General features: G+C 34.2%; 1 protein-coding gene across 1 annotated transcript in view; it reads right to left on the reverse strand.

Annotated features, from left to right (window-relative positions):
• Positions 1-1,181: 1,181 nt before the first annotated feature.
• Positions 1,182-16,438, reverse strand: part of Hdx (highly divergent homeobox) — a 76,425-nt gene continuing 61,168 nt past the window's right edge. The window contains exons 7-9 of the mRNA XM_090326022.1: positions 14,344-14,427; positions 6,758-6,880; positions 1,182-1,382 (exon numbers count right to left, since the gene is read on the reverse strand). Coding sequence (XP_090182148.1) covers positions 1,257-1,382; positions 6,758-6,880; positions 14,344-14,427 — 333 coding nt within the window. The 3' untranslated portion in view covers positions 1,182-1,256. The remainder of the gene's footprint in view (positions 1,383-6,757; positions 6,881-14,343; positions 14,428-16,438) is intronic.

Raw genomic sequence — 16,438 nt, forward strand, 5'->3', positions numbered from 1 at the left:
CATGCAATGAATTCCATGCTGCCAAGTTACCAATCTATGACACTCAGGGCTTAAGGAGAAATTACCATACCTTCTGTGGGTGCTGGTAATACATCTGATACCATGGAAGGAAAGGTGTGCAAAAAACTGCCTCCATTATATTGCTCCTCGGTTCCCACAAATAGAGCAATTGAATCTCATGCCCATTTTAAGTATATATTTGTAGAATAGTATCCAGGAAATTAAGAGGGCTGTGATTTACCATCAAAGAAGTCGAAATTTAAAAAAAAATGTTATCCTTGGCTGATTGCTCTGTACAGGCCCTACATGGAAATGAGGTAAATTCTGTGGCAAAGCTGAGTGACTAGATTAAAAAAAAATCTCAGTGGCTTACCTTGACTTCCTGTTTCATAAAATGTAAGAACTGAAAAAATATTATGAAGATGGTGATAAAATTGAAATACTTGTGCTACATTTTGTCTAACTCATTTATACAACTTTACTATTACAGTATGAATCTTATCAATATTTGTCATTTGTAGCAACAAAGAATTCCCATTCAGACTTATCATTTACAACATTTTGTTGCCTTACACTTAAAGATTTATTTGACTATATTGGTGAATTGTCTTTCCATAATGTTCACCCCTTCACTTGGGTTAGATAATAGACGAATACCAAAAATTACAACAATAATAATCATTTCAGTTTTCAGTCATTAGCTTTAGTCAAATTCTCATAGGGGTTGAAAACCAAATCCCAGGACTCATCCAGGTTAAATATTTTGAAAAGTTATGTCTTTAATTTTTAGTCCATTTTCCTGAGTAAAAGTATATATGGGAAATAGGAAAAGGAAAGAGGAAGAAAGATATATGTAATAGCTACAAAAAATACTAAATCAAGTGTTGTTAATTTTGTAAGATATGTAGACATAGGATTCTTTTTGCATTTCTGGTTAAAACTAATACTAAGATTCTTATAAAAACAAAGCAAAGTTCTTTCAGAAATTAGACATAGTCAATTTAAAAATGACTTGTTCAAAATTAATTTCCAGAGTTCTATTAGTTTGGAAAAGGAACACTCTCAAACAATGCTATTAAGTTTTACATGCATTTTTTTGCACTGTAGCCATCATATCTTGTCCTTCCTTCACAGAATAGATTTGCTTTAACAATGTGTTTTTCCATCTGAATACTATTAAGACAACAAAATGTAGTTATTTTGAAATGCACACCTGTTAGGTAGCCAAAAGACTACATCATATATTCCCCCTCAAATCACAAACAGTCCGAGGCATTCTTCTCTGATAAAGAAGACACACTGAATGAGGTATCATCAGGCTCCGGTGAGGCATGATTGAAACCCACCTCTTCTAATTCAGGAGGTAAATCTGATAGCAGTGCCTGAGTCAGAAAGAACATGTTTTTTGGATTAGTAAGTGGAGTTTTAAAATTGTATATTAATAGGTACAATTCTCACATTTTGATATAATGTATGGATATAAAAATGTCCATTTTCCTATCAGAATCTTATTCCTTACCTAAAAGAAACATTCTTCATACACTATTAAGGAAATAAGAAACTACTAAATACTGAGAATGTCGATAATGTAGAGTAGAATTCTATAACAAGAGCATATCAGGGCGGGGCACGGTGGCTCACACCTGTAATCCTAGTTACTCAGGAGGCTGAGATCTGAGGACCACAGTTCAAAGCCTGGCCAGGCACAAAAGTTCATGAGATTCTAATTAACCATGAGAAAACCAGAAGTGGAGCTGTAGATCAAGAGGTAGGACAATAGCTTTGAACTGAAGAGCTCAGGGATAGCATCCAGACCCAGATTTCAATTCTCATTATGGACAAAAAAAAAAGATTAAATCAGGAAGAAAATGAGCAACTATTCTGATCCAAGTGAAGCTAAGTGATTTTCATACCAGTTTTGAGTGTTCACTAATCACTGCAAACAGGCTTTAAAATTGTGTCCTCTATTAAAATATCTATGTCTGACTAGGCTATCCTTTAAACATAAACATATTACAAAGGACTATTTTGTTCTTTATTGGGTCGATAAACTTCTCAGTTAGAAAAGAAAGTTCTGCTATACTACTTCAACAATTTAAAAAGAGTAATTTTCCCCATTTCTTTAGGCTATAGCCATATGTACAGATGGCAAGCACCAAATAGGGCCAGTGGAGATGGTGAATCTGGCTGCTGTAATGATATATCTGGAGGGATGCTCATTCCTCTGCTGGAGTAATTAGGATAAGCCAAGAACTGTGAATTGTTTGGCCATGATCTAATTATTTCAGAGGGACTTGCAAAACATGCATCTTTACTAGAGAAATAAATGACTACGTTTTATGTGGTTGACGGTGCTCATTCCCACTTGACCAGAAGAAATTGGACATAAATGATTGATTTGCTGCTCCCAATACTAAAAATAATGTAGCATATCTGGCAATTTTTACACAGCATTATTTGTAATATGGGCTTTGGGTACAGTGGCAAACAAGGATCAAGGGAACAGATACGAATGAAACCTTGCCACTCTCCAATTAAAGAACAGAAAGACTTAGGCATGTTGGAAAACAAACAAAATCTACAGTTGAAATAAGACAATATACTTCTATTTTCTTTATTAAAAGATGTGAGAGCTATGCATGTTATACTTTTTGCTTGGTAGCACAGATTAAAACTTTCTCCTTTTTTGTCAGTCTGTGTAACAAAAAGCTGGCTTCTATGTGTGTGGGGGGAAATACTGTGATTTATTTTATATCATTAAGATGCCCATGAACTTGTTACTGCAAAGAAAAATATTAATAGAGTAAAACCACATAAAGGTTCAGGATGTTTTCTGTGGTGCTGGGTTACAGTACTATGACACACAACCATTCTTTTTTTTTTCCAGTCCTGGGCTTGAGTTCAGGGCCTGAACACTTTCCTTGGACTTTCTCAAGGCTAGAGCTCTACCACTTGAGCCTCAGCACCACTTACAGCTTTTTTCTATATATGTGGTACCCAGGAATCGAACCCCGGTCTTCGTGCATGCTAGGCAAGCACTCTACCCCTAGGCCAAACTCCCGGCCTGACACACAACCATTCTCTTCTACAACAATAAACTATCATGAACCTAGTCCAGGCACAATGGAGCCTTTGATGTATTGGCTGATCAGATCACACTATTAAGTTTGTTCTTTGCAAGGAGGGGAGTCTTGGGGCTTGAACTCTGGGCCTGGGTCGATGTCCCTGAACTCTTCTGCTCAAGGCTAACAACCTACCACCGAGTCACAGCCCCATTTCCCATTTTCTAGTGATTAATTGGAGATAAGAGACTCAGGTGTTTAGTGCCCTGGCTGGCTTTGAACCACTGTCCTCAGATCTCAGCCTCCGGAATACCTAGAGTTGTAGGTGTGAGCCACTAGGCCTGGCTTGATTGTTCTCTTAAAGAGTAAAAAGTGTTCAAATTAACACTTAACATGGGCTTACATTAAAGGAAAGCCAAGTGAATTAGGACATTTAACTGTATTCCAATTCAAATTGAAATCTAAACATTAGAGAAGCATCATCATTTCCTCTTTTTTTTTGTCAGTCATGAAGCTTAAACTCTGGGTATGGGCCATGTCCCTGTGCTCTTCAGCTCAAGGCTAGTGCTCTAGATACCCCTTGAACCACAGCAGACTTTGTTGCCCAAGCTGGCTTTGAACCTGGATCCTCAGATCTCAGCCTCCTGAGTAGCTAGGATTACAGGCGTGAGCTACCAGGGCCAGACTCATCATTTCTTTATCATTGAAGTTGACTAAAATGAGTGGAGTAAGATACATGAAATAATTAATAGATCAGGGAGAATATGGTACTGTGAATGTACAAAGTTTGCTAAAAATTTTTCTGGTGGTCTCTCATTTAATTGTAATATTGAAACACTAAACAAATGTTTGCATGATGACAATAATCATTCGGACTGCTTTTTTTAAGGAGTCTAAAGGCATTTCTCTTTGGTTTTCTGTTCTGAAGATCAAACTCAAGGGCTCATACTTGCTAGACAGGTGCTATATCACTGAGCTACATTCTCAGATGCAATTTTGTTTAGTGTATGTTTTTTAGCAATCACAACTGTCTTCAGATTCTGACCAAGTATCATCTTTATCAAGAAATTAATAGTAATTTTTTGTATACACGATCAGGCTCTAAAACACTCATTGTATGTACTAAGATGTGAACATTTTAGCTTCTAAATGATAACCTTTCTCATCTCCTTTTCAAAGTGGAGAATTAAGAATGGCAATTGATCTGGCTAAGGCCATATCCTGAAATATCAAGGATAATAAAAATTATAACTAATGACTTAGAAAAATGCTAGAAGCATTGCTTTAATTTTGAAATCATAAAATTAAAAAAAGAAATAACAAATAACCAAACACAAAATGAAATGTGGTATCATCTAATGTTTCAGTCACACAGAATCATACTTCTTAAAATCCTGAATTTCTTCACATGGCCAAAATAGTCTATAGATCATTCATCTCATTCAATTTATCTAAACCAAGATTAATAAAATAGATGTTAAAATTTTTAAAAGTTAGAATCCAGCTGGGTACCAGTAGCTTATGCTTAAAATCCTAGCTACACAGAGAATGTTCATATTTGAGGATCGTGGTTCAAAAACAGCTCAGGAAGAGGAACTGGGGCTCAAGTTGTAGAGCAGTAACTTTGAGCACAAATTCTCAGGGACAGTGCCCAAGCCCTGAGATCAAGCCCACTACAATAAAAGAAATCAGTGATACAATAGTTCATTTTGATTAGGCAGAATAAAAGTTATTTCCAGAACTAATCCTCTAAATGTTAAGATCAAGACCTTAAGAGATCACTAGATTACTTTCATAGACTATTACTGTTTGTTACTACATATAAGCAGGTTATAAATAAAATGCATATATAAATAAGAAAAATATATATGCATATACACAAATATTTACATATTATATGTATATAATATAATTATACTTATAGATGTATTTCTATTTATACTTGAAATTATGCAGTCCAGACCAGCTTTGATCTTGTGATCCTCCTGCTTTCACTTCCAGTTGCTGGAATTTCAGGTTCGTGGGCCTTTTATACTTTGAGATCATATTTTAAGGTCTATTCTGTCAATCTCAAGAAGAAAATCAATGGTTTCTATTTTGTTTGCCGATTGTACAGGCTGTGACATTTGGGACAATTTTTTGTCAATTTTTCTTTTAGCCAAGTATTTTTCCATATCTTAGTTCACTAGTGATTTATTAGAGCAACAATAGACCAGTAGGAGTAAAGCAAAAATAACAGTTTTTTCTTTTACTGATCTTTGAGAAAGAATCAAGTCAAAGAGAAACTTAAAATTACAAAATAAGATAGAGTTTATAGTCTTTTTCTAGATGTCAAGAGACATAGATAACTGCAAGCTAACCAGTCATATAACTGATTTCAAACCATGCTATGATTTTTGAGACCAGAAACACAATCAAAGTTATTCTGAGGTTGGACCTAATTTTGTGGTATGCTTTTTTAACAGTTATTTAAAATTTATGACTCTTAGGATCATGTTCAAGACTACCACTTCTTTCATTTAAAATTGGTACTTTGGGTATCTATAAAGTAAGCACATTTTCAGTATGTCATTGCAATAAGCCTAACTTACATAATGAAGCAATCTACTTAAATAAAGCTGGCAACAGTAACTGAAGGCTACTGTCTTGCTATGTATGTATGTGTTCAGGGCTGAAGGAATGAAATTCATGAAGCTGGACACATAATGTACACACTGGCATGAGCCTCATGAGAATATTCTTCTAGTTTAAATTTTGTGGTTCAACATGCCAGTTAAATATATAAAGCCTTTTTTTCTTTGAAAAAGGGGAGAATTATTGGATGTTAAGACTTTAATCTTTTCCCTTGAGATATTCTAGATGCGTTATGTATGTACAGTCTTGCTTGGGCATAAGGGATGGATTTTTGCACTCCTAATATTTCTTGCTAAAGAAAACCTACAGAGACTTCTTAGTAAATAATCATTAGTATGTCTCACTCTGCCCAGTACAGAACTCCTCTAACAGGGATTCAGCATCTACTTATGCTATTCAGTAGGAAATGCCGTCGTTGTTATTTAGTATTAAATATAACTTTGAATATAATTCCAGAATTCTTTTTCAAGTGTAAATAGCACATAGATATCAATGAAGATATGAAATAGAAAATATGACTTGAAGGAATTTGGACACAACATGTTATAGTACCAAACAATGCACTTCACCTATTCTATGGAGCAGTAACTTTACTTACATTTTTAAAAGGTGATGCATTATGGTAACAAAGCATTTAACAATATTTTTTATTTTATTATTTTTACTGTTGAGCAATATATCAACTGTGTACTCTAATTGTAGCTGGCAGATAAATAAGATCCAGAAGAGGTAAATAAATGCCTCAGTACTTTTACTCACAAAATGTGGCTATGCAGTTGGAATAGCCCCAAAATTCATTTAAAAATTGATTTCTTCCTCTTAAAGGCTAGCCTGGAATTAATAAAGCATATTAATCAGTTATTTGGATTTTCCACAATAGCAGGAAATTCTTAACATCCACTCTTAAGAAAATTCTGGTTTAAAAGGTTCATAAATTAACAACTTCCTCCATGGCAAGCAGAGATGATGAATAAAAATGAAAAAAGGATGAAGAACCCAAGAGTGACATGCCATTTTTCATCATGATACATTGCAGCTTACTAGTCTCTTCTGGGACCTACCTGCTGTTGTTCCTTATCATCAGCTTTCATAGCTAGTATCAAGCTTCTAACAAAACTCTGAAGTTTAAAGTATTTTTGCTTTTGTATCTGCAGCTCATTTTCAATGAATCTGACTTCTTCATTCTGAAGAAAAAAAAATCAAACAATGAAATTACCATGTGTAAACCTTTGGTCTGTCCATGTCCAAAACACAATGAAATTCTTAAAAAAGGAATCAAATTAAAAAGACAATAAATAACAGGTTAGCATAAAGTGATAAAAAATACAGAAAGTAATTATTTTGTAACTCAGAGGCTGCCGTTTAAGTAAATCGACAACAGAAAACTTTTGCAAGGTTAAAAATCCAATCAAATAAATTTCCAGTAAAAGTGGGGGGGCAAGAACCTTTAACTTCTTGAAAGGAACCCTTCTATATCATACCTAATTAGCATTTGGATTAGGATTACAAATAGAATCCAATTAACCCGAAAAGCAATAGAAAAGTCAGCTATGCTAAATACACCATTCAGAAAGGCAAATACTGAAAACTAAAATATGTATTTTGTACCAAGAAATGATTGAAATTACTAAACTTTAAGTACTTTGCTGAACTACATATTATTGAGTCTCTGATTTTGAAAAAAATTCCATATATATGTGTGTGTATATAAATATATATATAAGTATATATATATATATCAGATTGTACCACTGATGTGAGACTGTTTCTCATCACTATTTTTTGCTAGCTGTGCAGGGAAAGAACATTGTACTAGGAATTAGGGGTATTGTAGTACTAAATCTATTGATAACTATAAACTTGGGTAGGCTAATTAATTTCTCCAAGACTCCATTTACTCATCAGGAACATGGCCATTATATTGAAACGTTTAAAGCTAGAGATTTGACAGTTATAAGGCTCTAATCATATAATAGCCAGGCAAACCTTCTGATTAGATTTATAATTAAAACAAGAGTTCTTCAGAAAACACAGTATTGGCCAGGCATCAGTGCCTCACAACTGTAATCCTAGCTACTCAGGAGACTCATCTGAGATTTGTAGTTTGAAGCCAGCCTGGAAGAAGGCCTGTGAGACTAATATCCAATTAACCACCCAAAAGCTAGAAATGTGATAGAGTTCTAGCCTTAAGTATAAAAACTCACAGCTCTCAGGCCCTGAAGTCAATATCCAGGACTGGCACCCCTCCTCACCCCCAACATAGTATTGACACAAGGATAGGCATACAGATCAATGGGACAGAATAGAGTCCAAAAATAGCTCCACAGTTACATGAATGACTGATTATCAACAAGGTTCTCAGGTGATTCAATGAATAAATGAAGGCCAGTTTTACAAACAAAATAGTTATAAAAAAAGAATTAGTGTGGTGTCACAAGCATGTGATCCCACATACTTGGGAATTGGAATAGAATTTGTAGTCTGTGACCAACCTGGACAACAATATGAGACCCTGTCTGAAAAACAAACTAAAGCAAAAGGTCTGCATATGTGGCTCAAGAGGTCGAGATTGCCTAGCAAGCATAAGAGCTTGAATCAAACCTTAGCACTGAAATAAAAAAAAACACCCCAAACCCAAATGATTGTCCACCCTAACTTCACATCACATACACGATATAATAATGAATAGATAATACAATGTCATGCAAATCTTCAAGTTGTACAATGTATACAGAAAGATAAGTAAAAATATTGGGACCATGGGTACAAGAAAAGTTCTTATACAGTACACAAAATTGTGAAATTGAAGGTTTTATTTCCAAAATCGACTTCAAAATCATTGTAATGAAAATAAGATATGGGACTTATCGGGGAAAATATTTGCAATTGACATATCTGAAATATTTAGAATTTGTAATGAACTTTTACAGCCCAATTAAAAGCAAGAAAAATATCTGAATACACAGTTCATCAAATAAAGTATATGATAAAATGCAAATAAAAATAATACAATTTTCCATTAAGGAAAAGCAAATTGAAATGGAAGATGGAAGACTGGGGAGAAGGAGGTATCAGCTACCAGCAAATACAACATATTCCTTCATGTACTTTTCTGAAAATTAAGGGAACAAAAGTCATTTTAGGAGAAATGAAGTAGGACTACTAGGCCTGGTGAAAGCAACTCAGAAGTGCTATCTTTGCTTCAGAGAGAGACAAGAAATGCATTTCTTACTGAGGGAAGCATTTCTCACCCAAGAATTAACATCTTACTGAATGAATGTCTTCAATAGCAAATCTATGCTACCTGTCCCAAAATGCAGATAGCATGGCACCTCCTTACCTCAAGGATAAAATTCTGTTTTATGGCAGGATGTATTATTATCTGAAAACCCCCAAAGTAACATTAGGTGTGAATGCCAAATACAAAGCATCTATCTTTAACATACCTTTGAAACCAGACCCCCTGCTTTTACCCCAGCAGCCCAAGGTGCTGGTGTGTCTCTCTTGTCTCTTTCTGTGTCTCTCTGTGTCTCTGTCCCTATTTCTCTCTCTCTTTTTGTGTCTATCTCATTGGGTATCATGTTGGATGTATCTCTCTACCTGGATCTCTCTGTCTCTGTTTCTATGTTTCTGTCTCTCTGTGTGTGTCTGCACGTTTATCTCTCGGTGTCTCTATCTCCCTATGAGAGCACCCACACTGTTACAGTGTGCCTTTGCCCTTCTGTTTGTCCACGTTTTGTCTATTTGTATGATTATTTACTCAACAAATCTGTGCAAAGTTTTCTTAACATTGTGACTTGTCTAGCAATTCTTATTCTGTGATTGGAGTCAATGACTCTAAATGAAGAGTTTCTATATTTAAAGAGAAACTCCACTAAACCTCACCTCCATCTGGTGACAAAACTAAAATGAGATACTAATATTAACATACTATGACTACTAAGGTTAAAGTGATTGATAAAATCAAGTACTCATGAGAATATAGAACCATTAAAGATCTCTAGTAGGAATGTGAAATGATAGACACTTTAGAAAACATTTTCTTATTTTTAAATAGAATTTACCACATAGTTTCTCACCTGGTAATTTTACTTTCAGGTAGTCACCTAAGAAAAATGAAAAAATAACATACCTACAACATATTTACATACAAATATTTAGAGAAGCTTTATTCACAAAAGCAACAAACCAGAAATACTCCAAACTTTACTTAGAAGTAAATGAACTACAGTAGTGACTAATATAGCAGTGTCCACTTGTCAAAACTCATTTAATTCATATTACAGAGAATACTTTTACTGTATTGGAATTATATAATACATGTAATTAAATATACAAAGCACACAGTCAAGGCATGGTGGCACATACACACTTGCAGTACAATCCTACACATAAATTCAGAGAGGAGATTGCAAGTGTGAGGCCAGCCTAGTTGACATATTGACACTGTTTTATAAGAAAAAGAAGTCCATATATTATATGATATATATAATATATATTATGTATTTATAAGAAGTCTATAAATTAGCCCAATGGTAGAATGCATCTTTGAGGTGCAGGATTCAATCCCCAACTCTTTTCCCCATCCTCCACAAAAAGAAAAACGGAGGAAGACGTCGATGACCACCACCACCAACAACAAAGATAACAACACACACACACCCCCCCCCCACACACACACGATTTCAAAGGAAAAAAATCAGCTAGGCATGTTGATGCCTTTCTATAATTCAGCACTCAGAAAACTGAGGCAAAAGGATCATGAGTTTGAGGCCATCCTGGTAACACAGTGAGATTCTGTCTCAGAGCAAAACAAAACAAAATATAAAACCTCAAAAAAAATTATCCCTTTCATCTAAATGAAGCTTTGTACTTTTGACCACCTGTCATTTTCCCTTTCTCTCATCCTAATCCTCTGATAACCATTATTCTCTTGTTTCTTTGAGTCCAATTGCTCTAGCTTCATCCTAAATATGAGATCATGAAGTGGTGGTCTTACTGTACTTAGCATAATATTCTCCAATTCAGTCCATGGCTTCAAAAATGAAAATTTTTCATTTTTTTAAACCTGAATTGTACTTGCTACATATAGTAAGTAATGTACATTTTAAAATCATTAAGAGAGTAAATATGCTTCCCAAAGAAAAAAACAGATATTTGTGTTGATGGATATGTTAATTAGATTGCTATAATTATTTCATATTGTATTCATAAATCATAACATCATTTTGTACCTCATGAATATATAAAGCTATAGAAACTATCAATTTACAATTAAAAATAAAAATTATGAATATATAAAAAATAAATATTATGAATAAATTATCAGTCAATTTCCTTGCCAGGGACCTTGAAAGTGGGCCATAAATATGTTTCCAGCTGGTGAACAGACTTGTTTAAAAAAAAATGCTCAAAAAATATGTTGAAATTAGTAGACTGGCGAGGCATTTTGTTGTTTCACTTGAAAGTGAGCATATTTAAGACATCATTTATTCTATCAGCTCAGTTTAGGATTTATTTTACCTGATAAAAACTATTTTCTTTTCAGACCATTTAATATCAAGTGAAATGTGTATCAGCTAAATAGATTCCTATCCAGAGAACTTTCAACTATTTAAGTTAAAAGTAAACATTAGAATAAAATTCGCCAGACTTCAGCTCTGGTTACTTATTTATTTTTATTAATTCTATGCCTTTGTTTTTATTAGTACTTATTGTCAAAGAAATTGTTAGCCCAAAAGTCTTCTAATACAGGAAATATCTATCTTCATTATTGTAGGGTCTCTCTTGAATGTGCTGTTTTTCCCGACTTGCTCTCACAGACCATCAAAATACATTTTGCAAAACATAAATTTGCATTTTCAAAGTGAAAAAAATATTCTTTTACTTGCAGGTTTTCCTTTTCATGTAAATATTTCTCCTCCTTGGTATTTTTGAAATGGTTGAAAAACCTCAACAGCTTTAAGATAATTGAATATTGCATGCATTTCCTTCTTTGAGCTGCTTTTTTGCAAGCCTATTAAATGCTTCTTAGATTACAGCAGTAATTTAGGTATATTTTAGAGATTTTCCTTAGGAAATGGAATGTTTGTGAGAGAAACTAAGATAACATCGGTCACTGAATTTTACTCACAAACTAGCTTATTTTGCTTTGTTAAAAATCATTCCTACATTCCCAGTAAATGTTGTCAATAACTCTCTAAGATGGTTGTTTGGAACATACAAGGTTCCAAGTAGCCAAGATCTTTGATCTTTGAGCTGACTGTTAATGGCTAATAAGCCTGAGGTGCTATTTTATTATATAGCTATTCATGCTGCAGATACCCTGTGCATCGACTTGTTGCATAAGCATAACTCCTAGCAACATTTATTTTTAGTGATGTATCTCAATGAGAAATTCGACTCTGTTGAAAGTGAATATTGATGGTCGTATATTAATAATTAGCTAATGCACCAGAAAATATTGTTAGTTTGTTCTGATAAACTGCAAGAATAATAGATTGATTCAATGTAGGAAACTATAATGATCCATCACCTGATCATAATTGATGTTATATAAATGAGCACATGCAAAATAGTATTAAAATTCTTTCTGAAGACCAATTAAGACATTTTTGCAATTAGCAATGAAAGGTACTGAACAATGATGGGTTTGTTCCAAGCAGGTAATGTTTAGGTGAATAAGCTCTCTGCCTTCAAGATGCTTCTTATGAATACACTTAAGAAATTAACAAAGTGATTTTCATCTCCAAATAAGGAATATTAACACCTATAAGCAAATAGAGTACAATATTTTTTTCCAAAAATAATAAATGTCTAAACTGTTGTAAACATCCTGACATCTGAAGTGAAAACTGTTATGCAAGGCTTAACCCAATCTTACTTTAAAATTCAAGTAATGAACTTCACAGATAGGGTAAATGGACATATATTCTCTACAGGTATGTATTTTTTTAGAATTATAGAAAGGAAGCTTATGTGGATGGTGTTGTGCTATGAATCACAGCCCTAATGGGATTGTGAGGCACCCCTTGTTCCCACAGTATTTATGAAACACTGGGTGGGTAAAATGTCCTTTAGAAGTCACTACAAGTGCTCACTGCCATTTCTGCCCTGGCTCTGCTCTGCCCTACCCCTAGTCTTTAGCTTCTCAAATGAGTGGCCCCTGCTGAGGAGCGAAATCTTGGAAAGAATCCTGAGTCCTGGGCCCAACCCTATCTGACCTGGTAGAGAGTGCTAAGTGCAGCACACTTAACAGCTGTGCAATCCTGTCCTCTCCTCTGTACTTTCCACAGACTGTGCCAAGTGGTGGCCTGCCGAGTCATTTTAATCCTCAACTGGGTATTTAGAAATATTATATGACCATGTAGGAGAGATTAGCATGATCTCTTGTATTTCAGGACCAACAACTTTATAATTCTCTTTGGTGGAAATACAGTTTAAATACAACCTTGTATCATGCTCTTTGACCAGTTAACAAATAAATCCCAAAAGACAATTTCCTTCTGTGTTTACAGTGTTCAATATTTTAAAGCTTGACATGTTATGAACATTTGGAAAACAGAATCTGTTGAATGACATAAATTTCAATTACAGTAAAACTAAAAGGATTTTTGAGAAAGTGAAAGCTGTTGTCTTTTCTGATTAAATGCTATTTTCTGGCAACATTTTAAGATTACTAGTCTTTGCTCTAAATACTAACGATATTATACAAAAAGAAATTACATATTTTAAAACAAGGATTGCAAGGCCAAAATTGCAGAAGATCCCAAGGTTAGCCTGGAAGATAGAATACTATCATCCATTCCATAGTATGGACAGAATTCTGAATCTATGTAGAAAACATATTGACATGCAGACTGATAGTTGATGTCAAATTTTAATATACACAAAATTATGTATGGCATGCTGTCAAAGGAAGCCTTTCAGTTGAGTAACAAGTGACATTAAGAAAAGGTCATTTCTATTCATATTCATTGTGTATTTTTTGAGAATTGTTTTCAAAATTCTCCTGGAATAAGTATATATTTTTTGGAATAAGTATATTTTTAAGTTGGTATTTCGAATAGTTGCAGTTCAAGACAAACTAAGGGTCACTGAAAACAATCTCTCTTTTACCAGCATTTATTTCCTCCTGCTCCTTTTTCTCCTTCTCCTCCTCCCCCCTCCTCCTTCTCTTTCTCCTCTTCTTCCTCTTCCTTTTCTTCTTGCTCTGCCTCTGTCTCTGCCTCTCTTCTCCTTCCTCTTTGATCTCACACTGTTGCACTCCTGGGTTCAAGTGATTCTCCCACCTCATCCTCCTGAGTAGCTGGGTCTATAAGCATGAAGCCTCATGCTTGCCCCCTCTAGCATTATTTTAAATGAGTCCTGCCTTTGAAAAGGTTTGGGCATAAATTTCACATTAATCACCATTACATACTGCCCCACTTTTCAGGCACCAGCAAATGATTTTAAACCATAGCCGCTATACCAGCCAAAATTAACAACAACAACAAAAACCACCTAGCACTTTGTCAAATTGCCCAAGAGAATCAATGCAAAGCCCCAGAATACTTAGTATGTTAAATAGAAGTAATATAGGGAATGCCAATTTCTACTTCATTTAATACCTTGTCTTAATTTATGTAGATTTTGAAATTACTTTTACCTTATAATCCAAGAGAGAATTCACTTGTTCCACTTCAGAATTACTTATCATATCACTTTCTTCATCATCAATAATTTCTATTTTCTGTAACAAAAGTAGGGACGTTTTCCTAAATAAAAAAATCTATTTACATATAAGATCACTATATTCAATGTATATCACCTATTAAATGTTTAGGTTAGTGACTGAGTTATCTAGCTATCACAAAGAAACTAATCATGGACTAATGCCTTATGTTACATGCTATGCATATTTGTGCTACTAATTTCTACTTTTAATGGATTTCTTAGGAAATAGAAAACTAATCTTATCTAAACCAAATTTTTTTATTCTTGAAATAACAAAAAACACCCCCACATGCATTTGATTCTGCTTAAATAGCACCCTCCATTGATAGGAAACTCTCTACCTGTGAGGAAGGGCAGTATATTTTAATAGTAAACATATACAATTGTTAGGAAGGGTTTTTCTTTTGCTACATCACTCTCCCTTACTTCTAATGTAAAATGTCAACATATTGCATGTTATTCAAAGGCTGATACAATTTTTTAAATTACATTTTTACTGCTCTCCATTAGCTGGATAATTGAAAGCAGACATCTACAATGTAATGATATAAATTGCATGGTGATTTTCTTTCTTCACCAGACAGTAACAAAGGGAGTATCAAGTGGACAGAGTTAGAAGGAGAGGCAAAACTGCCTTTAGCTTTAGAATTAAGGTACAACATAGTTTGCTTAGAATATTGTGCACAGCAAGCACTAATTATTTGGCTAAATAATGACCAAAAGGGCTTAGTGCTGATGAAAAGAATAATAAGCTCTGTCCACAAGGCGAGGATAAGGTTCTTTAGTCATATAACACTTTTAAACAGCTATGCTGAAAAATAATAAAATCAGCTTGACATTTTTTACACTTAAAAGAACATATTCCAGGAAAAAACAAACACCCTTAAATATTTCAACCCAGCCAATCCACACAAAATTTCAAAAAGCAAAAAGCTAAGTGAGATTCAGTCACTACACAACCTTTAAAAAAATAAGCACACCAAGAGCAACCTGTAGTAGGAAGAATTTTAAATGAGGCTTCCTACCTAGCAATATATAATGGTGATTAAAAGTCATAAGCAAACTTGGATGATCATATTTAATATATTGCCTACGAGGATACGATATCATTACAAGGCTTGTGACCTGCAGACTTCTGAGTCAGAAGGACAGCTGCAATGAAATTGCTTTCTACCGCTGCCTAGAGATGAATCTAATGTTATTTTTCCCTATTATAATCACTATAAACTTGAGGCTTAATCATGTCGGCTCTCTCTAGACCTCAGGTTTGATACTTCTCTTTGATGTTTTTTAGATTCTCTCCCTATTTGGGTTGGTACTGAGCAAAGGGAGCAAGGCAATTCAGGAAGGAAGGCACCAAAGGCCACTGTATAGATTTGTGCATATAAATAGGTCTTATATATCTGGGTGATTTGTCATCCATGAATAATTGGGGGCACTCACAAGTTACAGGGAGAGGAGAACAACCTTTGAAAGTTTGGAGTTTTGTCTCTGAAAATCAATTGTTCTTGAAAAATTAGGTGCCTAAGCGACTATGAGTCATACTATTTCATGACTTCATTCATTATCTTCAAATGTCTGCTGCAGGGAAGATTCAATGCAGAGAAATTCAGGCTAAAAATGAGCAAGACTTTAGGAGAAATGATGTTGCAATATGTAAATAATTGTATATAACTTGTATACTGTAACTCAAATCTATTGCCTGCTAGAATTTAATGGAATTTCCACAATTCATAATTGTGGAAAACAACTATTAGGTGCTACTGATGAAAATACAATCTTGCCTCACAATTAAAGCTATTTAGCTGTATTTAGTAAGAGTAGGGTCAAATGTGAATTTCAACTAAAACTCAAATCAATACAAGGATCTCCTAAACAATAATCTATGCACACATGGAAAACAATGTTAGATACTGTTGGTGCTTACAAAATAACTCAAACCTTTAAGTTGTACATGTTCAATTTCTATTGAAGAGAAGTAGCAGGAATTTAATATCAAACAGAGAATGTTTGTAATGGAGATAAAT

The sequence above is a fragment of the Megascapheus bottae genome, chromosome X, assembly GCF_031878675.1.
Source record: "Megascapheus bottae isolate mThoBot1 chromosome X, mThoBot2.hap1, whole genome shotgun sequence".
Taxonomy (NCBI): Eukaryota; Metazoa; Chordata; class Mammalia; order Rodentia; family Geomyidae; genus Megascapheus; species Megascapheus bottae.